The sequence below is a fragment of the Aulonocara stuartgranti genome, assembly GCF_965226115.1.
Source record: "Aulonocara stuartgranti genome assembly, chromosome: 7".
NCBI classification, from domain to species: Eukaryota; Metazoa; Chordata; class Actinopteri; order Cichliformes; family Cichlidae; genus Aulonocara; species Aulonocara stuartgranti.
The window spans coordinates 33,716,418-33,740,585 of NC_138945.1; the positions used below are offsets into that span (position 1 = coordinate 33,716,418).

General features: G+C 38.6%; 1 protein-coding gene across 4 annotated transcripts; it reads left to right on the forward strand.

Moving 5' to 3' along the window:
- Positions 1 to 964: 964 nt before the first annotated feature.
- On the forward strand, positions 965 to 23,853 carry gfi1b (growth factor independent 1B transcription repressor). Of its 4 annotated transcripts, none has more exons than XM_082540780.1 (8): positions 965 to 984; positions 19,124 to 19,193; positions 19,392 to 19,492; positions 19,793 to 19,972; positions 21,358 to 21,572; positions 21,724 to 21,861; positions 22,257 to 22,422; positions 23,250 to 23,853. In XM_082540780.1, the coding sequence occupies exons 3-8, from the start codon at positions 19,399 to 19,401 to the stop codon at positions 23,426 to 23,428; spliced, it is 972 nt and encodes a 323-aa protein (XP_082396906.1). In that variant the 5' UTR covers positions 965 to 984; positions 19,124 to 19,193; positions 19,392 to 19,398; the 3' UTR covers positions 23,429 to 23,853. The 4 variants fall into 4 exon arrangements, with proteins under 4 accessions (XP_082396906.1, XP_082396905.1, XP_082396907.1 ...); XM_082540779.1 differs by lacking the exon at positions 965 to 984 and adding an exon at positions 18,169 to 18,464; XM_082540781.1 differs by lacking the exon at positions 965 to 984 and adding an exon at positions 18,409 to 18,419.
- Positions 23,854 to 24,168: the final 315 nt, after the last annotated feature.

Consider the following 24,168-nt stretch of genomic DNA (forward strand, 5'->3'; position numbering starts at 1 on the left):
GGGAGCATTTCAAGTTGCTATACATCAATACAACTGTTATAGCCCATATTTTAATAATATGTATGCATTAAGGCCATAGTAACTACATAATTTGCAAAAAAGTGCAATAAACTACAAAAAAAATTTGTTTTTTTTACATATATTTCTACTTGGAGAAATTTAAGAGGTTTATCCCTCAAAACTTTAAATACAAAAAAGTTGCAAAAAATAGTTTACAATCACAGGAAATTTAATTTGAGTGTCTTCCTAGTTTTATTTTTGAGATATACCTATTATTATATATTGCAGGATAAACGAAAAATAATCCTATGATGCAAATTTGCAAAGAAAACAGCATGTGCATCAAAATAAACTATTTTAAGCAGTGCAATTTGAGTTCTAAGCATCACAGAAACTATTCAGAAAAGCATAAAGTCAAACATGACTTATAAAAACACCAGTATAGGCTTTTAAGGCCTACAAGTAAAAAAACTACATTTTCCGCGAAAATGACCTCACTTCCGGTTTCGGACAGGTAATGGTGGACATGCGATCGTTCGCGCTGACGTCTGTTTCTACGGGGATCAGACCGTCTTTAAAGGGTTAAGTGTCCTTTCTCACTGTCCCTCTTTCCCTCTGTTTTTCTTTTCCTTCATCTTTCTTTCTCCCTATCCTATCCCCCAGCCATGTCTGTCCGGTCTGTAACAACTGAAAATAAAATACAATAAAATAAATAATAACAACAAAGGTCGATCGAATGGACCAATACGGCAAGGCCGTGATGATCCACTTGGTAAAGTAAATCTGTTGGGTATCTTTGTTGGCCTTCAGACATCAATTCCGATGGCTAAAGAACCAAACAGAACAAGAAAAAAAAGTGAAAAAAGAAAAAAAGAAAAGAAATTTAAAGTAAACTTTTTCGAATTATGCCAAATTGCAAGACACTTAGCTGTATCTCTAATTAAACCTCTGTAACATTGTTCTGCTTCACTTCAGCACCATCAGGTAATGTTCATATGTTGATTCACGGGTTTGTTTGTGTTTTTCGTTTTTGTTCCATTGCAGAATATTTTTAGGGCTATCTACTATAAAAAGCCAGGCCGGGAAAATCTCCTTCATGTTTTTCTGTGTTTTATCCTCAGTTACTTTAACACAAAAGCATCTGCTGTGGTGCTTACACCTCTGATGAAGTCTCACAAGTGTCAGAACTGATAAATGAGCAGAATTATAATATTTCTGTCTGACTGAGTCAAACTTGAATCAAATATCTATCTATCTATCTCTCTATCTCTCTATCTATCTATCTATATAGATATATCTAGATATATCTATCTATCTATCTATTTCTCTCTCTCTCTCTCTCTCTCTCTCTCTCTATATATATATATATATATATATATATATATATATATATATATATATATATATATGTATATGTATGTATATATGTATATGTATGTATATGTATGTATATATGTATATGTATATACAGTGTTGGGAAGGTTACTTTTAAAATGTATTCCATTACAGATTACAGAATACATGCCCCAAAATGTATTCTGTAACCTATTCCGTTACGTTACTCAATGACAGTAACGTATTCTGAATACTTTGGATTACTTAATATATTGTGGCGAGTTCAGACAAGGAGGAGACGGAGGTATCGTTTGGTCTTGCTTCCCGTGAGCTAGCCAGGGAGCACAGCCGTTTATTACATTTGCAGAAGAACACACTGCCACTAGCTAACTGCTCAGCGCGGCAACCACAACACACATAGGGCGCCCTCTGACCCCGGAAGGACACACCGTCGCAGCGAGAGGGCGTCACCCGTCACCATGGCAACATACACAAAACATAACTGTACAAGCAGAACCCCGAACAGCCCTGACCCGCTACAATATTATCATGCTTTTTACAACAACGTGAATGTACTACTTGCTGTGTGATTTATTACTATTACTGAAGGTCCGCGACTCCGAACTGTAGTAAAGGGACCTCTGACTAATGCTGGGCTCTGTGCGATTTTTGGCCCATTTTGAGCCGATTTTGAGTCGTGCGATCGTTTTGGCGATCGGCCCGATTTTGGCCTTCATCGTGCGTCGTGCATCGTATAGTATACGTGGGGTAACGAGAAGCGATTGACACCTCACGACCAGCTCCCGATCATCAATCGCTTGGTCGTGAGGGTGTCACCGCAGTTTGCCACACTGCGCACGCGCAAACACAAATGTCAGCGAAAAAGACGGCGTAGCACGGCAGTGCAGCGTGTGATCTGGACACAAGCGATGGAGGCACAACCTGTAGAACCATCCGAGCCCTTTCGATGTGGCCTCACAAAATTATCACGACCACAACAACCGTGAAAATAGTTGGATCGACACTGCTGCTCAATCACAGCTGCCTGACCAATGTTTTTCATTAGCAATTTAGCAAAGTTGATGGTGGTGGTGTGTCTGTGTGAGTGAAAGACGGAGAGGGAGAGCGAGCGACAGAATTTCTGTTATAACCTTCATTTTTATGGACGCACAGTGTGAGCACTCAGGTCGCATCAGAGCAACGGGCCGTATAGTGTGAGACCCTGCATCGTGAACTTGTGTCAAGCCAGCCTCCAATTCGAGACTTGCAGTCAAGCCAGCCTCCAGTTTGTTTTACGTTCCCTGTGTATTCAAAGTATTACGGGAATGAATCAGAATCAGAATCAGAATCAGAATACTTTATTGATCCCTGGGGGAAATTATTTTTTGTTACAGTGCTCCATTTTAAACCAACATTAAGACAAGACAGACAATACGCTAACTAAGAATAGTACAATATATACATATATATACATACATACATACATAAGTCACTTATAAATAAATATTTGGAAAAGAAACATGTGTAGTTGTAGCAGCAAACAGTGTGTTAAGTGGATGCGTTGTACAGGGAGATGGCCACAGGCAGGAATGATTTCCTGTGTCGTTCAGTGGTGCTTTTCGGTAATCTCAGTCTCTCACTGAACGAGCTCCTGTGACTGACCAACATGTCATGGAGTGGGTGGGAGGTGTTATCCAACATTGTCTTTATCTTGGACAGCATCCGCCTCTCCGACACCACCTTGAGGGAGTCCAGCTCCATCCCCACAACATTGCTGGCCTTACGGATCAGTTTATTAAGTCTGTTGGCATCTGCGACCCTCAGCCTGCTCCCCCAGCATGCAACAGCATAGAGGATCGCACTGGCCACCACAGACTCATAGAAAATCCTCAGCATTTTCTGGCAGATGTTGAAGGACCTCAGTCGCCTCAAAAAATAGAGACGACTCTGGCCCTTCCTGTAAAGTGCTGTGGTGTTTTTAGCCCAGTCCAGTTTATTGTCAATGTGTACTCCAAGGTATTTATAGTCCTCCACAATGTCAACACTGACCCCCTGGATTGAAACAGGGGTCAAGTGTTTCCTGGTCTTCCTGAAGTCCACGATCAGTTCCTTGGTCTTTGCCACGTTGAGCTGCAGATGATTCTGCTCACACCACGTGACAAAGGAGTCGACCACAGCCCGGTACTCTGTCTCATCATCCCTGCTGATGCATCCAACCACCGCAGAGTCATCAGAAAACTTCTGAAGATGGCAGGTCTCTGTGCAGTGGCTGAAGTCTGTGGTGTAGAGGGTGAAGAGGAAGGGGGAGAGGACAGTCCCCTGTGGTGCCCCTGTGTTGCTAATCACCTTGTCAGACACACACTGTGGGAGACGTACATATTGTGGTCTTCCTGTCAGGTAATCAACAATCCAGGACACCAGAGAAGCATCCACCTGCATCGCTGCTAACTTATCACCCAGGAGGGTCGGCCTGATGGTGTTGAAAGCACTGGAAAAGTCAAAAAACATGACCCTCACAGTGCTCGCCGGCTGGTCCAGATGGGTGTAGACACGATTGAGCAGGTAGATGATGGCGTCCTCTGTTCCGAGACGAGGCTGATAAGCGAACTGAAGGGGATCCAGATGTGGTCTTACTATGGGTCGCAGCTGGTCCAGGATGAGCCTTTCCAGGGTCTTCATGATGTGGGAGGTCAGTGCCACGGGCCTATAATCCTGGGGGCCACTGGGACGAGGCGTCTTTGGTACAGGGACGAGGCATGATGTCTTCCACATCACCGGGACCCTCTGCAGACTCAGACTCAGCATAAACAGTTTATGAAAGACTCCACACAGCTGGGGGGCACAGGCCTTGAGGACAAGGGGACTCACTCCGTCTGGTCCAGCAGACTTGCCTGAGTGAAGTCTCCTCATTTGCATCTCAACCTGGTATTGAGTGAAGGTGATGGGTGGGGGAGGGGTGTCAGGAATCTCACAGGAGGCAACATGTGAAGAGAGAGGCTGGCACAGTGGTGTGGCTCTGGATTCCAGGCTGACTGCAGGTGAGGTTGTGGGGGTAGGAGCAGACACTGTGGTGTCGAATCTATTGAAAAACAGATTCAACTCGTCGGCTCTATTCTCACCTCCCTCAGCTCCCCTGCTGTTGGTTGGCCTGAATCCAGTGATGGTCTTCATGCCCCTCCACACCTCTCTCATGCTGTTCTGCTGGAGTTTCCACTCCAGCTTCCTCCTGTAATTGTCCTTAGCCTCTCTGATCTTGTCCTTTAGTAACACCTGGACCTTCCTCACCTCCTCTTTGTTGCCCCCTCTGAAAGCCCTCTTCTTGTTGTTGAGGAGGGCTTTGATGTCCTTAGTCACCCACGGCTTGTTATTTGGGTAACAATGAACAGTCTGAGCTGGAACAATGGAGTCGGTGCAGAAAGTTATGTAGCCTGTGATACACTCAGTAAGCCCATTGATGTCCTCGGCGTGAGGCTCACAGAGTGTTTCCCAGTCGGTCACCTCGAAACAGCCCTGTAGTTCCGCTATTGCCTCCTCTGACCACCTCCTAACAGTCCTGGTGGTCACAGGTTCCCTCCTCACAATTGGCACATAGCGGGGGGTGAGGTGAATCAGGTTATGATCTGACCTACCAAGTGGGGGGAGGGAGGAGGAGCTGTATGCATCCTTGACGTTAGCATACAGTAAGTCTAAAGTTTTCTCTCCCCTGGTGGGACAGTCCACATATTGTTTGAATGTTGGTAGTGTATTGTCCAGTGATACATGGTTGAAGTCACCCGAGATCACAATAAAGGCACTCGGGTGCTGAGTCTGTAGCCGAGCTATGGCAGAGTGGATAGTGTCACATGCAGCTGTGGGGTTAGCAGAGGGGGGAACATAAACAGCCACCAAGATGACGTGAGAGAATTCCCTGGGTAAATAATACGGCCTGAGTCCAACAGCACACAGTTCGGTGTCCGGGCAACAAATCCTTTCTTTGATTATTATGTTGGCAGGGTTACACCACCGGTTGTTAACTAAAACAGCAAGCCCACCTCCTTTACGCTTACCGCTAGCGATGCTGTCCCTGTCCGCCCGAACAGTGTGGAAGCCTTCCACGGAAGCATTCTCATCGGGAATGACCTGGTGCAGCCATGATTCGGTGAAACACATCAGGCTACACTCTCGGTATTCCCTCTGACTCCGTACCAGTGCTGAGAGCTCGTCGATTTTACTTGCCAACGATCGCACATTTCCCATCACGATAGACGGCAGACAGAATGGATGTGGAAACCGGATTTCAAAATAAAAGCCAACTTCGAGTGAATTAACAGATATGTTAAGAACATAATAACATATAATTTAGGCTTTTTTTTTTTTACAAACTCTAATGTTAGATCTATATGACACAGCCTTGTACCCTAATTGTGCCCTGTCACTATCAAGGCCATCTTATTTTGGATTTCAAAGTAAAAGCCCTGTGAATATTCATTTTTGAACTACTCTTTCAATGACTTAATAATGCTCTTAAAAGCAAAAGTCGTATTTCCAAATACTATTTGAACTTTATATCAACACTTTCCAACCACAGTCTTTTTACAGTGATACCATATCAATATCAAGTCAGTCTGATTTTGCCTTTCATAGTAATGGCCCTTTGAAATTGTCCATAATTGACTTAATCTTCTAACGATTCAAAATGCTCTAAAATGAAAAATTCTTGTTTCCACAGGGTAATTCCACCTTAGATCAACAGTATACAGCCCCACAGTGATACCATATCAATATCAAGTCATTCTGATTATGCCTTCCAAAATAAAAGCCTTTTTAAATTGTCCATAATTGACCTAACTTTCAGTGATTTCAAAATGTTTTAAAATGGAAATTTCCTGTTTCCACAGGGTAATTCCACTCCAGATCAACAGTATACAACCTCACGATGTTACCATATCAATATCAAGACATTCTGATATTGCTTTAAAAAATAAAAGCATTTTCAAACTGCCCATATCTGAGTTGCTCCTGGAACAATTTCAAAATGCTCTAAAATGGCACATTCCTGTTTCCACAGGGTAATTCCACTTTAGATCAACAGTATACAGCCCCACAGTGATACCATATCAATATCAAGTCATTCTGATTTTGCTCTCAAAAATAAAAGCCTTTTCAAATTGTCCATAATTGACCTAACTTTCAGTGATTTCAAAATGCTCTAAAAAGGAAAATTCCTGTTTCCACAGGGTAATTCCACCTTAGATCAACAGTATACAGCCCCACAGTGATACCATATCAATATCAAGTCATTCTGATTTTGCTCTCAAAAATAAAAGCCTTTTCAAATTGTCCATAATTGACCTAACTTTCAGTGATTTCAAAATGCTCTAAAATGGAAATTTCCTGTTTCCACAGGGTAATTCCACTTTAGATCAACAGTATACAGCCCCACAGTGATACCATATTAATATCAAGTCATTCTGATTTTGCCTTCCAAAGTAAAAGCCTTTTCAAATTGTCCACAATTGACCTAACTTTCAGTGATTTCAAAATGCTCTAAAATGGAAATTTCGTGTTTCCACAGGATAATTCTACTCCAGATCAACAGTATACAGCCCCACAGTGATACCATATCAATATCAAGACATTCTGATATTGCTTTAAAAAATAAAAGCATTTTCAAATTGCCAAGATACAACCTACTCTTTTAAAGATTTCAAAATGCTCTAAAAGTGAAAATTGCTGTTTCCACAGGATAATTTCACTTTAGGTCAACAGTATACAACCTCACGATGTTACCATATCAATTTCAAGTAATTCTGATTATGCCTTCCAAAATAATGGCCTGTTGAAAATGCCCATAATTTACCTAACTTTCAGGGATTTCAGAATGCTCTAAAAAGGAAGATTTCAGTTTCCACAGGGTAATTCCACTTTAGATCAACAGTATACAACCTCACGATGTTACCATGTCAATTTCAAGTCAGTCTGATTTTGCTTTTCAAAATAAAAGCTTTTTCAATTTGCCCATATATGACTTACTCTTGGAGCGAATTCAAAATGCTCTAAGATGGAAAATTGCTGTTTCCACAGCATAATTCCACTTTAGATCAATAGTATCCAACCCCACAGTGATACCATATCAATATCAAATCAGTCTGATTTTGCCTTCCAAAATAAAAGACTTTTCAAATTGCCAAGATACAACCTACTCTTTTAAAGATTTCAAAATGCTCTAAAAGTGAAAATTGCTGTTTCCACAGGATAATTTCACTTTAGGTCAACAGTATACAACCTCACGATGTTACCATATCAATTTCAAGTAATTCTGATTATGCCTTCCAAAATAATGGCCTGTTGAAAATGCCCATAATTTACCTAACTTTCAGGGATTTCAGAATGCTCTAAAAAGGAAGATTTCAGTTTCCACAGGGTAATTCCACTTTAGATCAACAGTATACAACCTCACGATGTTACCATGTCAATTTCAAGTCAGTCTGATTTTGCTTTTCAAAATAAAAGCTTTTTCAATTTGCCCATATATGACTTACTCTTGGAGCGAATTCAAAATGCTCTAAGATGGAAAATTGCTGTTTCCACAGCATAATTCCACTTTAGATCAATAGTATCCAACCCCACAGTGATACCATATCAATATCAAATCAGTCTGATGTTGCCTTCCAAAATAAAAGACTTTTCAAATTGCCGATATACGACCTACTCTTTTAAAGAATTCAGAACGCTCTAAAAATGAAACTTGCTCTTTCCACAGGATGAATCCATGTTAGATCAAAAGTGTACATCCACACCATGGTACTACTTCAATTTCAAGTCATTCTGATTTTGCCTTCCAAAATAATGGCCTGTTGAAAATGCCAATAACTTACCTAACTTTCAGTGATTTCGGAATGCTCTAAAAAGGAAATTTTCTGTTTCCACAGAATAATTTCACTTTAAATCAACAGTATACAACCCCACAGAGATACGATGTTAAGATCAAGTCACTCTGATTTTGCCTTCCAAAATAAAAGTATTTTCAAATTGCCCGTAGACGACCTACTCGTTTAACGATTTCAAAATGCTCTTAAATTGAAAGATGCTGTTTCCACAGGATAATTCCACTTTAGATCAACAGTATCCAACCCGACAGTAAAACCATGTAAATTTCATGTTGGTCTGATTTCGCCTTTCAAATTAATGGCCCGTCGAATTTGTCCATATGTGATATACTCTTTCAATTATTTCAGAACGTTTTAAAAATGAAAATTGCTGTTTCAACACATATTGGGTTTTCATTTTGAAAAGCAAAATCAGACTCAATTGATTATGACAGAATTGAATCATAAAGATGATGTAAAAGGAAGCTGAAATTGCCACTAGGTTGTAATTGATAGTACGTTTATATTTTAAGTCTGTGGAAAGATGTCATGGTTGGTTTGCAAGCTGTTTTGTAATTTCTTTATTTAGAATGACATCTTTCCACAGACTTAAAATATAAACGTACTATCAATTACAACCTAGTGGCAATTTCAGCTTCCTTTTACATCATCTTTATGATTCAATTCTGTCATAATCAATTGAGTCTGATTTTGCTTTTCAAAATGAAAACCCAATATGTGTTGAAACAGCAATTTTCATTTTTAAAACGTTCTGAAATAATTGAAAGAGTATATCACATATGGACAAATTCGACGGGCCATTAATTTGAAAGGCGAAATCAGACCAACATGAAATTTACATGGTTTTACTGTCGGGTTGGATACTGTTGATCTAAAGTGGAATTATCCTGTGGAAACAGCATCTTTCAATTTAAGAGCATTTTGAAATCGTTAAACGAGTAGGTCGTCTACGGGCAATTTGAAAATACTTTTATTTTGGAAGGCAAAATCAGAGTGACTTGATCTTAACATCGTATCTCTGTGGGGTTGTATACTGTTGATTTAAAGTGAAATTATTCTGTGGAAACAGAAAATTTCCTTTTTAGAGCATTCCGAAATCACTGAAAGTTAGGTAAGTTATTGGCATTTTCAACAGGCCATTATTTTGGAAGGCAAAATCAGAATGACTTGAAATTGAAGTAGTACCATGGTGTGGATGTACACTTTTGATCTAACATGGATTCATCCTGTGGAAAGAGCAAGTTTCATTTTTAGAGCGTTCTGAATTCTTTAAAAGAGTAGGTCGTATATCGGCAATTTGAAAAGTCTTTTATTTTGGAAGGCAACATCAGACTGATTTGATATTGATATGGTATCACTGTGGGGTTGGATACTATTGATCTAAAGTGGAATTATGCTGTGGAAACAGCAATTTTCCATCTTAGAGCATTTTGAATTCGCTCCAAGAGTAAGTCATATATGGGCAAATTGAAAAAGCTTTTATTTTGAAAAGCAAAATCAGACTGACTTGAAATTGACATGGTAACATCGTGAGGTTGTATACTGTTGATCTAAAGTGGAATTACCCTGTGGAAACTGAAATCTTCCTTTTTAGAGCATTCTGAAATCACTGAAAGTTAGGTAAATTATGGGCATTTTCAACAGGCCATTATTTTGGAAGGCATAATCAGAATTACTTGAAATTGATATGGTAACATCGTGAGGTTGTATACTGTTGACCTAAAGTGAAATTATCCTGTGGAAACAGCAATTTTCACTTTTAGAGCATTTTGAAATCTTTAAAAGAGTAGGTTGTATCTTGGCAATTTGAAAAGTCTTTTATTTTGGAAGGCAAAATCAGAATGACTTGATATTAATATGGTATCACTGTGGGGCTGTATACTGTTGATCTGGAGTAGAATTATCCTGTGGAAACACGAAATTTCCATTTTAGAGCATTTTGAAATCACTGAAAGTTAGGTCAATTGTGGACAATTTGAAAAGGCTTTTACTTTGGAAGGCAAAATCAGAATGACTTGATATTAATATGGTATCACTGTGGGGCTGTATACTGTTGATCTAAAGTGGAATTACCCTGTGGAAACAGGAAATTTCCATTTTAGAGCATTTTGAAATCACTGAAAGTTAGGTCAATTATGGACAATTTAAAAAGTCTTTTATTTTGGAAGGCATAATCAGAATGACTTGATATTGATATGGTATCACTGTGGGGCTGTATACTGTTGATCTAAGGGGGAATTACCCTGTGGAAACAGGAATTTTCCATTTTAGAGCATTTTGAAATTGTTCCAGGATCAAGTCAGATATGGGCATTTTGAAAATGCTTTTATTTTTGAAAGCAAAATCAGAATGACTTGATATTGATGTGGTAACATCGTCAGGTTGTATACTGTTGACCTAAAGTGAAATTATCCTGTGGAAACAGCAATTTTGAATTTTAGAGCATTTTGAAATCTTTAAAAGAGTAGGTCGTATCTTGGCAATTTGAAAAGTCTTTTATTTTGGAAGGCATAATCAGAATGACTTGATATTGATATGGTAACATCGTGAGGTTGTATACTGTTGACCTAAAGTGAAATTATCCTGTGGAAACAGCAAAATTCTTTTTAAGAACATTTTGAAATCGTTAAAAAAGTAGGTCGTATATATGCTCAATTTGAAAGGGCATTTATTTTGGAAGGCATAATCAGAATGACTTGATATTGATGTGGTATCACTGTGGGGCTGCATACTGTTGATCTAAGGTGGAATTACCCTGTGGAAACAGGAATTTTCCATTTTAGAGCATTTTGAAATTGTTCCAGGATCAAGTCAGATATGGGCAGTTTGAAAATGCTTTTATTTTTGAAAGCAAAATCAGAATGACTTGTATTAGATTATTCTGTTATTATATGTTACCTTATATATGTAATCAAAGTAGTTGAATTAGAATACTGCTGTAGATCACATTATACCCTTTAATATAGAGTGTGTGAGCTGTATGTAGTTTAGTTCTCATTATACTTTTGAGTTAACAGAACATATTCACATATTAGTTCATTAGATAAATGTGCATCACTCTGTATCCTTGATCTGCTGGGAATGTGTTACACTGTTTTCTTGACATGCTTAATTGTTGAATCATGAAGAGAAGGTTGTAAGCAGGAGACTCTGTGTCTAAAGACAGGGGAGATAGACAGACCACATTCCACACCCCCACCTTACAGAAAGCAGAGAAACAACTGCCGAGGTCATAACTTAGGCGCTGTAACAGAGAAAAAATGTGATGTTTTGGCTTTTACGACTAGCTGGGGGCCACTAGAGACTATAAAAAGCTGAGCAACCCGTCACCATTTTGAGACATGTGCCTGACCCTCTGGTAGCATCTCTCCCGTCCGGACGTTGTAATGCTCTTATTGTTGAATTGTATGGAAATAAATGATTGTTGATTGAGCATTTATACACCGAGTATTGTCCTTCCTTCAGCCCAAAGATTCAAAGAATTGGGAGAATTCAACACTTGATATTGATATGGTAACATCGTGAGGTTGTATACTGTTGAACTAAAGTGAAATTATCCTGTGGAAACAGCAAAATTCTGTTTAAGAACATTTTGAAATCGTCAAAAAAGTAGGCCGTATATGCTCAATTTGAAAGGGCATTTATTTTGGAAGGCATAATCAGAATGACTTGATATTGATATGGTATCACTGTGGGGCTGTATACTGTTGATCTAAGGTGGAATTACCCTGTGGAAACAGGAAATTTCCATTTTAGAGCATTTTGAAATCACTGAAAGTTAGGTCAATTGTGGACAATTTGAAAAGGCTTTTACTTTGGAAGGCAAAATCAGAATGACTTGACATTGATATGGTATCACTGTGGGGCTGTATACTGTTGATCTAAAGTGGAATTACCCTGTGGAAACAGGAAATTTCCATTTTAGAGCATTTTGAAATCACTGAAAGTTAGGTCAATTATGGACAATTTGAAAAGGCTTTTATTTTTGAGAGCAAAATCAGAATGACTTGATATTGATATGGTATCACTGTGGGGCTGTATACTGTTGATCTAAGGTGGAATTACCCTGTGGAAACAGGAATTTTCCTTTTTAGAGCATTTTGAAATCACTGAAAGTTAGGTCAATTATGGACAATTTGAAAAGGCTTTTATTTTTGAGAGCAAAATCAGAATGACTTGATATTGATATGGTATCACTGTGGGGCTGTATACTGTTGATCTAAAGTGGAATTACCCTGTGGAAACAGGAATGTGCCATTTTAGAGCATTTTTTAAATTGTTCCAGGAGCAACTCAGATATGGGCAGTTTGAAAATGCTTTTATTTTTTAAAGCAATATCAGAATGTCTTGATATTGATATGGTAACATCGTGAGGTTGTATACTGTTGATCTGGAGTGGAATTACCCTGTGGAAACAGGAAATTTCCATTTTAAAACATTTTGAAATCACTGAACGTTAGGTCAATTATGGACAATTTTAAAAGGCTTTTATTTTGGAAGGCATAATCAGAATGACTTGATATTGATATGGTATCACTGTGGGGCTGTATACTGTTGATCTAAGGTGGAATTACCCTGTGGAAACAAGAATTTTTCATTTTAGAGCATTTTGAATCGTTAGAAGATTTAAGTCAATTATGGACAATTTCAAAGGGCCATTACTATGAAAGGCAAAATCAGACTGACTTGATATTGATATGGTATCACTGTAAAAAGACTGTGGTTGGAAAGTGTTGATATAAAGTTCAAATAGTATTTGGAAATACGACTTTTGCTTTTAAGAGCATTATTAAGTCATTGAAAGAGTAGTTCAAAAATGAATATTCACAGGGCTTTTACTTTGAAATCCAAAATAAGATGGCCTTGATAGTGACAGGGCACAATTAGGGTACAAGGCTGTGTCATATAGATCTAACATTAGAGTTTGTAAAAAAAAAAAAAAAAGCCTAAATTATATGTTATTATGTTCTTAACATATCTGTTAATTCACTCGAAGTTGGCTTTTATTTTGAAATCCGGTTTCCACATCCATTCCCGTAATACTTTGAATACACAGGGAACGTAAAACAAACTGGAGGCTGGCTTGACTGCAAGTCTCGAATTGGAGGCTGGCTTGACACCAGTCATCGTGACCTATGAACTTCTAACCCCTGCGAGTCAATCGTACAGTTTGAGCAGGAGCTGAATCGCGCGACTGAAAAAATCGCACAGTGTAAGCCCAGCATAATACGGCGGGGTCCCTGTCGGCTGGTAGCCGAAAAATAGCTCTACTTTGTTGTGTGGGTCAACTTTTCTTGCGACAGACAGAGAGAGGCGTTGAAAGGCTGCTCCAACGGAACTTGTTGTTTTCGGAGGAAAACACGAACACAGTGTACAGTCGAGTCTTAATAGCTTACTTACAACTGGGCTTGTCAGGCACTCTTCTTGGCTGCAGTGGTTATTATTATATTTACATGCTTCCAGCTCCCGTTTTTGCTCGATGACTGCTCGTACCTTTCCACTCCCCTTTTTCTCCCTCCTAGCGCTCACAGACACATAACGTGTATGGTAGTCCATTCTCCCAGCAGCACGGACTACACTGAACATGATGCTACATTCTTTAGAGCTATGCTTGTAGCATTCTGCCTGTTAGCTTAGCACAACAACAACAACAACGAAAAGGCGCTCTCTCACCCAGGAAACACACAGTCGCAGAGAGAGAGAGCGTCGCCCTGTAACCATGGCAACCGTAACGCTGCCGCCTGGAACAAAAGAAGTTAGCTGTCAAACAAAACCCAAACAGTCCTGACCCGCGACAAAATGAAACAGGAAAGTACCCCAGTGTATTCCATTTATTTCAACAAAGTAACTGTATTCTGAATACCACCTTTTTAAACGGTAACTGTAACGGAATACAGTTACTCATATTTTGTATTCTAAATACGTAACGGCGGTACATGTATTCCGTTACTCCCCAACACTGTGTATATATATGTATATATATGTATGGAGGGATGGATAGATGTGTTACAATGTACATGGTATGAAGGTATGTTATGAATATACTATAAGTATGTACAGGCTCTAACTGTAGTGAGTGTGCAAGCTATGTACAGGCTATGAACAAGTATACGTATGGTTATAAATATGAAAAGCTATAGCAGATTATAAATATATAATTGCGAGTATTAATAAACAGTGTAGAACTATAAATATTGTCTATACAGCATTTACAGTAGTGCAGTTGAGATCAGTGAGATATATGGATAAATTATACAGTAGTTATATAAAGTGCCAGTAGTTGTAGGTGGTGGTTCAGTCCATGTTATTATTGTGTGTATGAGGGTACAGTAGGCCATTTGTTTGTTTTTGTCCATTGTGTGTATGTTCAGTTATAAAAGAATAATACATAAAGAATCCACACTATCTGTCTCACATATTGTAACAGGTTAACTCATTCATAGTCATTTTTACATGACAGCAAATGAAATGTCACTGCTGGAATGACATGACTGAGTAGACTAAAACTACCCAGTCAGGGCATGGTGGTTAATGTTTATTACCATCACTGTAAAAATCTTTGCATTTCTTCATTTCTTCATTATTTATTAATCTGTCCTGTGACTGGGAGTGATGTAGTGCAGAAGGTGATCGGATGTTTGTATCTATAGTATGCAGTGTGTACAACACCAGTTCCAAAAAAGCTGTGATGCTATGTAAATGTGAATAAACAGAATGCAAATCTCATACACCCATATTTTATTTATATCAGAGCACTGAAATCATATTAAATGTTATTTCATGAAAATATATTTTAATGTTTTGAACTTTATGGCAGCAATATCTTTCAAAAAGAAGTTGGGACAGGGCAACAAAAGGCCAGAAAAAAAAGAGATCTGGCAGCAGATCTGAGACTTGACTGGATACAAACTTTCTCAGAAGTAAAGATGGACAGACATTCACCAAAACAAAAAACAAAAAAAACACATCTACAAATTGTGGAACAGCTGGGAAGACTTTGACTATCTACAGCACAGCATATAAGACACCGTAAATAATAAAGAATAAGAAAATCTGGAGAAATCTCTTGGACATGCTTGGCATCAGCCAGATTTAAAATACAGTAGTTAGTCTGGAAATGAATCAACAGTGAAAGGTACAGAAATGTTTTAGAGCAAAAAATGTTGCTAGAACAGCAATTTTGTAGGGAAGGACCTGTATATTTAAACAAGATAATATTAAAGCACATACTGCATCTATTCTAACGGCACAGAATTCATAGCAGCAGAGTCTGGGTGCTGAACTGGCCTGCCAGCACTGCAGACCACTGATTGAAAATATTTGCATTGCTGAGCAGATAGGTTTCTAGAAGATGTGTATGAATTGGTCTCCTCAGTTCTCAGATGTTAACGGACTGTTTTTAGATGAAGAGGGGATGCTTCACAGTGGTAAACATGCCGCTGTCCTAACTTTTTTGAGAGGTGTTGATGCCATCAATTGCAAAAATAAATTTTTCTTTAAAACATTTATACATTTTCTATGTTCTGTTGTGAATAAAATGCAGGTTTGTGAGATTTTCATACTTCTGTTATTATTGTTATTATTATTATTGAGTTTGTTTTGTACAATGAAGTCTACTCCAAATGTTTTACTGATGTATTAAATTTAATAAAATGATATAACAACACACACAATACACACAACAAAACGTAATCAGAAAAACTTACACATTCAAAAATAGATGTTCAATTTAATCTGTTTAACATCTGAATTACAGTTTTTCTCGATTGGTTTGGCTCATTTCTTGAAACCGAGATGACATTCTCAAAATAACATGGACAAATCTCCAAACCACCTTGCAATTGTTCACAACAGAATGTCATTTTTCATTGGTTTTATCAAATTGCAAATACTTTAGCACATGTCTCAAGTGACTCTGTGCTTCTTTTCAAATGATTATGTACAAGTAGCTACAGTTAGCACAATGAGCCCACATTTAGCACATTTTCCAAATTAATAGATCTTGACGATCTAAACTGATTAGTTGATTTTTCAGTGAAATGATTACTCACTCCAAAACATATCAGCATGGTTTCATTGTGTAAGTCATCATATGCACAATTGTCTGTTCAACTGTCAAAATTAGTCAAAGATATAATACCATGGAAGAATATCTTGGAACATTTGATAAAGTTATGACAGTACTTGACAATCAATCAGGTGAAATTAGAACTAACGAAGGAGCAGTTTCCCACATCTCAGATGACCAATCAAACAGGTTGTTTAGATACCTGACAGGTGTTGTCTATGATTATGGCTGCTGCCAAATGTATATAGACAGAGCTTGGCCCGGGGCCAGTTTCATTTGCAGTGTGAACATGGAAGCACCTAGCCAAGTACAACAGCAACTTCCTCCTCGAGGAAGAGGAGGAAGAAGAAGAGGAAGAGGAGGAGTGAGAATGCGTGGAGGAATAGGGGGAAGAGGCCGAGGAGCATGGAGGCACCATGATGTCCCAGATGAAATCCGGGCCACCCTTATTGACCACGTTATAAACCATCGCCTCACAATGGCAGAGGCAGGTCGCCGAGTGCAGCCTAATGTGCCTCGGTCTACAGTCTCCTCCATCATCCAAACCTTTCGCAGGGCAAACAGGTACAGAACTATGCTATTGAACTATTCAGTGTTGGTGTGTGTGTAGGCCTAGAGTACTGTAATATCTTCATGTGATGTCATATGATACTATAACAATGACAAAGAAAACAAATGGAGAAAATACTGTGAATAGTATTCCAGTCACTGTGCAGTGCATCACACTTTTAGTACCATAAAACAGCAGTACAATTACATTGGTAACTCATTTCATAACAAATTTACAGTGTTGACCTTTGACTTGTATGTCTAGGATTGGACGACAGCCTCAAGTGGGTGGCAGAAGAAAACTTCTAAATGAACAACAAGAACGAGAAATATGCAACATGGTCATTGCAAATAATGCCATCACACTGAGACAGATTCGTAATGCAATCCTGCTAGACAATGTAATGTTCCAAAATATAAACTCTATCAGCATCTCCACAATAGACCGGGTATTGAAGAAACATCAGATGACCATGAAACAGATTTACAGGGTACCATTTGAGAGAAACTCTGACAGAGAGCAGTGCGTCGATGGCCAGGGGGATGAGGATGGTGGCCAGGAAAGAGAGGGTGACAATGGCGACCACTGAAAATATTACTGTACTATAGTTCTGAAACTTTATGTACAGTATGGTAGGCTAGGGTTATTTGTGGGGTTTTTTTGTTTTTTGTTTGTGTTTATAACTGTTCACATTTACAGAATCCTGTATATGTTTTCTTTTCACAGTATGTTCTCTAATGTTAACATTTCTTTGTACGAATGACAATGTTTACAGTTTCCTTGAGTATGAGTGGTTTATTGGAGGCTGATTTTATTGTAAAATCTTTTAGTTTTATTCATAGTGGTATTCTGTTGCTAGACCTGTGCCTCAGTGACAAAACGTCTAAGCATTTTGACTTGCAGTGCTTAAACAATGCCAAAGGTATAATGCATTTTGGGGGCATTGACTATTTATATGGGAAGGATATTTAGTTTTGACACATGGATAAACTCTTTTGGGAGAGATATGAGCTTTTGCAGGGGATCCATGGTGTTGTGCTAAACCATCCAGGTTATTTTGACAAAAACACTAAATGAATGCACATGTGCCAAGGCACTTGAGAAGGATCTGTGCTATTTCGACTGTACTGGCCTTTTATATGGAAAAGGAATCTGCTTTTGAAGCATGGACGAAGAGTTTGGGGACAGATATTTGATTTTGCTAGTGAGCTATAATGTTGGGCAGAACTGTAAGACTGTTTGGCCAAATGACCTTATGGTTTTGAGAGTGTCATCTCGGTTTCAAGAAATGAGCCAAGCCAATCGAGAAAAACTGTAACATCCGAATAAAAATATATGATCCTCATTGAAAATGCACACGTTATCCACAAGATGGCGCGCTCGCATTTCTCGCCCTTCTCCACAAAACGTTTTCTCCCTCCTTCCTTTAATCTGACGACAGTTATGCGATTTAATAAGCTGATATTTTCATTTCAACCAGAAAAGCCCAGACCTCTCACATTATAGGTCTCCTGTCATTCGGACCTCCTCTTGTGTGAATCTAAAACAGACTGCCGGGAAATCTGTCATACACGAATAAAGACAAGCTTCGATAAAAGTACACAAAAAGAGTCAACACGGTTAATCTCCGGACTGGTTTGGTGTGTGTATCTTTGGAGGTCCTACAATCTCATAGGATCTTTTAGCCGTTTAAATCTTGCACGCAATCATACATCTTTACTGCAATTAAATCCTGTAAATCAAACACGGAGCGATGAAAATATTTATTTATTAAATTAATTCGTTTTGTAATTTCAAATTCCAGTTTATATTTATTATTTTAAGCTTTTTTTTATTTAGCTGAATTTGGTTTTGCTTTGCTGGTGACGGTCGAAGTCTAAAAGCCTTTTTAAAAAAAGAAACAAATAATAATTCGCCGAGCATATCACTATATTGGTCTTTTGCCTGTAAACCTACTGCACATATATTTTACCTTTAGTTCCGGCATTTTTTTGTTGTTTTTGGTCCTGTGAGTACTGTGTGCTTTGTATAACTGTTCCTAAGGCCCTGTGTTTTTCTAAGCAAATTTCCACCTGCCGTTTGGCCTTTTCATTGGCTAAAACCACAGTCAGATTCCGCTGCGAGATTGAAAATCAGGGAGGGGGGATGAGCGGGAGGTATAAACCTGATAGGTTTACACTGCTTTTCAAAGACTTTTGGAATCGACGCATCTCTCCTCTGAAACTTGTTTTTCTTCCAGGAAAAAAAGGAAATATTAACTGGGTTATTTTTCTCCCCGTTTGCGTTTGTTTTCGTCTCTAGAAGCTGCGAGGAGCTACAAAATCAGCAGGAGGACTTTTTCTTTTTTCCTAATCTTCGCGGATTTTTAACGGTATGAAATAATTAGACGCACTGAAATCATTTCATGTGAAGCTTTGAGATCATTAAAATTCAAATAAGAGGAGAATTTCCGGGAGTTTAAGTGTATTTATTTATTGTTATACTCTTGACGTTGACGTAAAAGCCTACGTAAAAGCATCACCTTTTTAAAAAAGAAATTATTTTTAATTATTATACTTTTCCGGTCTAGGATCACCATGCCTCTGTCGTTTATGGTAAGAAGCAAAAAGTTCACTTCCTACAGGCAAAAAAATTTCGATGAAGATGACTCGGAGGCCTCCGCAACATCTGGTAAGTCTTTAAAAAAAGAAGTGAGTTGATCTGAATAGGTGAAGAACGGGGCCCTATTAAAATAATTAAATGAAATTACTGATGTAACTGCTTTTTATCGCAACCCCAAATCTCCTTGCCGTCTTAAACAAATTTTTATTTGTTTTGCAAATTAAAAATTAAAAATTAAAAAAAAAAACTTCTGATGTTATTTGTTGCTTTTTCTTATTAAAGAAAATACCTAATTGAACAAAAGAAGATATTAATTTAGATTTACTTTCTCTCTAATCAACCGAACTTCACTTTGTTTTGGATTTGCAGAAATCCCAGCAGCCGTTCAGACCACAGACATTTCAGACAGGCCTAAGTCAGAGGGGCAATCTTCCCCTGAAGCCCCCCGCTTACTTACTAAGGAGGAACCGGAGCTTGAATGTCCCTTACCGCTTCACCCAGAGCCAAGCAGACCTCTCATGACTCAGACACAGCCGTACTACCTGCCAGGTAAGTTTAAAAACTTGCCATCTGGAAGTCAAAAGACTAGGCTGGAATAGAGACTGCATATCAGAGGTGGAAGTAGACGTGGCCCATTAGTTTTGGAAAGCATTTTAAAGCTTCAAAGTTGGCATTTTGACCACAGTTTTATATATTTATTTCTTTATTAAAGATTTGCATATTCGGGTTGAAAAAGGGTTAAAGGTTATTCCCTTAGACTGAGTAGCTAACTAACAAAACACTAATTTCACTCACAAAACCTGAAGTAGAAACTCTTTGGTCTGTACCACATGGTTATCAATCAGATTATTAATCAGACTGCTGTAACTGAAGAGTGTAACTGCTATTCATAAGCTGGACCTAGTTTTTGTATTATTTTGACTCTGACATAATATTTTGTTTGATGTGTTTTGAGGTAATTTGATTTTTATTTTGTAACATTGTAATGGTGTGCAGTCTTGGCCAAGTCTACTCTGAAAAAGATTTACTCTTAAGGGATAAATAAAAGTGTTTTTTTAAAAAAAAAAAGAAAATTGTTCCATTAATGAGCATGAAAAAGCACTAACATCACAAAAGCTGTCTGTGTGTCAGGACAGCAGTCCAGTTAACCCCAGTATATAGGTGAATGCACTGTAAAAATATTCAGCTCCATTGTCAGCATAAAGTTTTAATATCAGTTGTTAAACATGTTTTTCATGCTAGGAGGTATCCAGCACTTCCACCTTGGCTTTGTTTTTCATGTGTAGAAGTTTCTGTTTGCACTGGCATTCCACTCAATTTTGCATTACATCTTATCCAAATAAGAAACAGATATGTACACCTTTAATGTACAGGATCCTTTTTGTTTTCAAGAAAAATACTATAAGGAAAAACATTAATATTTCATGCTTTCATGCTGAAATAGAATTATAGCCTTATGTTTACATCTACGAGATTGAGAAAAAAATGACATGGGTGTGATTTAACAGATATAAAGCAATATATTTTTAGGCTGGATTGGCCCTTTCATGTCTTACAGTGGTTTGCTTCACTGCCAACTATTTTCTAATTAGTTGAATTTTAGGTTAGCTGAAGCTTTTTAACTTCTGCTACCTAAAAGAATCCAACATATGTGTACTGTTGTTACGTGGCAGCCATGTCATCTGATGCATGCTTTTAGAGACTATTGGTCTATTCACAGTTAAAATCATTAGAACTCGCTGAATTTCAAACAATTTTCAAGCCTTTTTAAACTATTTCCAATGAACCCCAGCTCAGTCTTCATAAACCTTGTACCATCACACTGAAAAAATTGTGCTACTAGATAAACACCCCTGATGCAAACTTTTTAAAAAGGCATCTATAACAAAGATAAGATATGCTTTTTTTTTGTCTCTTATGTGTGCGCCCTTTAGAGCCTCACTTGGCTGACTTCCAACCTTATGCCTGGGAGACATTGTCTCCTTCCTACAAGCTCCGTCAGATGAGTTTCAGCCCCACAGTGCTGCAGCATGCCAGTAACCTGTACAGCACCAACATCAACCGTAGTCCTCAGCCTCAGCAGCCTCTAGACTGCAGCACTCACTACTCGCCTTCTTCGAACACCTATCACTGTATCACCTGTGACAAGGTAGGTACCGCAGCTTAGGCCAAGATCAAAGGCTTAAAACTGGTTGTGCAGCTCGCGAAGCTGTTATGTCAGGTGCAGACATATTTCACGGCTTTCACTTTGTCACTTTGACTCCACTGACGAGTGCAATTATGGGCAAACTGTGTTCTAGGTATTTTCAACTTCCCATGGACTGGAGGTTCATGTCAGAAGGTCTCACAGTGGAATGAGGCCGTTTGGCTGCAGCATCTGCAGAAAAACATTTGGTCATGCTGTCAGCCTGGAGCAGCACATGAACGTCCACTCTCAGGTATACTGACGAAGCAGGAATTATTTCAGTGTTTAAAGAGTTTAGGGACCTGAATATGCAGAGGACAACACATCTTGGCCTTTAAATCTTTAGTGTGGATTAGGCTTCAGTTTTTTACTCTACTTGTCTGATATGCTGACAGCTTTCAAGATTCATGCTTACATTTAGTGAACACAACTATAGTTCCTATTCGTAAAATGCTCTTGATCATTTAAAGTAGAAACAATGAAGGAAATGTGAACATATACATTTCCTTTATTACAATTTTCCCCATCAAAAGATCCCAAAAATCTACTAAAATTATTGGAATGAACTTTTAAAGACAAATTTTTTTCTGACATTTATTCACTAACTGATTATTGTGCCTCACTTTTTTTGTCTTTGTCCTTGATCAGGAAAAAAGTTTCGAGTGCAAGATGTGCGGCAAATCCTTCAAGCGTTCATCCACGCTCTCGACACACCTGCTTATCCACTCCGACACCAGGCCTTACCCCTGCCAGTACTGTGGCAAGAGATTTCATCAGAAATCTGATATGAAAAAGCACACCTACATACACACTGGTAAATGTCTTAACATTCTCACAGTTTGTGACCATCAGTGTGACCCTGCATATGATCCATCTTCAGCAATCACCTGCTTTCCAGGTCAAGCATGTAGGGACTATTTCTAGGAGTAATATAACTGCTGATAAATCAGAAAAAGAAGCTTAAACAAATATCCTGTTGATTTGCATATCTGGGTTTCCTCTTCACAGAGCTCTGTAAAAGGAACTTTAGTTTATATTTGTTGCCAGTATGTCTCTGACAAATCTGAACAATGGCCTGATTCTTCTCTCATGGTTTTAATGAAAAACGTTATCTGTATGACGAAAACGCTTGGCACCATTTTTGGTAATGTTGGAAAACCTGATTTTACCAAAGCGGTGAAAAGAAAACTATAACAGTTTTATACAAATCACTTGAAAATTGTCCAAGTTTTGATTGTGCAGATCAGGGATGTCAAGCTTAAGGCCCAGGGGCCAGAGTTGGCCTGGCAAAGACTCCAGTCTGGCCCACTTGACAGGTTTGGGAAATATGTATAAGGGCATACATTTTGGATTTGGGGAGTTGTGGGGAGTGAGCTACTTAATTGTACTGACAGATTTCCTTCATTCACTCCAGCAGTATTTCTTTCTCATGTAGAAAAACTGAGATGCATCGTGGACATTGTGCTTCTTTTTCTCCTGTAAAATGCTGTTTAAACTGACAGAAAGGGGAGTTTCACTGGTCCAATCCACATAAGACGAAAGCTGGCTGTATGTGGCCCATGATGTAAAATGAGTTTGATATCCCTGGTGTAGATTTCTTACGGCATGTGTTCTTCTGTGTGTTTCATTTTCTTTTTGTAGGTGAAAAACCTCACAAATGCCAAGTTTGTGGCAAAGCTTTCAGCCAAAGCTCCAACCTGATCACACACAGCCGGAAACACACAGGATTTAAGCCCTTCGGGTGTGACATTTGTTCAAAGGGCTTCCAACGCAAGGTTGATCTGCGCAGGCACCACGAGAGCCAGCATGGCATAAACTGAAGAGGAAGTGTTTTCTTTCTTGTTGTTGTTGTTGTTTTTTAACCTGTGTGATAAATAATATTTAACAATATGCTGACACTGGGGGAAGCTGTAGCTCAACTGGTAGAGCATTTTCTTAACATATCACAAGGTTGAGGGCTCAGCCTTTGACCCCTTCGAATGCTGAGGTGTCCTTGGGGAAGATCCTCTTGGCCTACAAACATCTTGCACGGCAGCTGTGTGTGACTGTGAATGGGCACATGAGAAACACATTATGAAGTGCTCAGTAGAACCCAGTTAAGGTTAAAAGGCACTATGTAAGTTACATTGAAAGAAATCTTTCAAGATATGAATGAATGTTTATTCTGATGCACTTTTCATTGTGTTGTTGCAGTGTTACAATGTTCCATTGCTTAGAGTCCAATAAATATTGAAGCAATCTCAAATGTCTGTGGTTGTTGTTTTTGAATGAGGCAAAATATAATACTTGGTCCTTTGTCACCCCACAGTAAAATACACACATAGTGTGATGAACATTGTAACATACTTTCCCTTCCTGACTGGTTTATTCTGCTTTTCATAGTTAGAAACACATACAGGATGAAACTGTGACTCAGGCCCCAGGTGGAAATCTCTCGCAAGACTAGATATAGTGTGTAGTGGAGTTATCCTGCATTCAAATAACACCCAGAACATTATGCAAATCCAAGCGCAGGGAGCCATTCGTTCCAGAGAGTCGACTAGAAAGCAGCTAAAGGAAA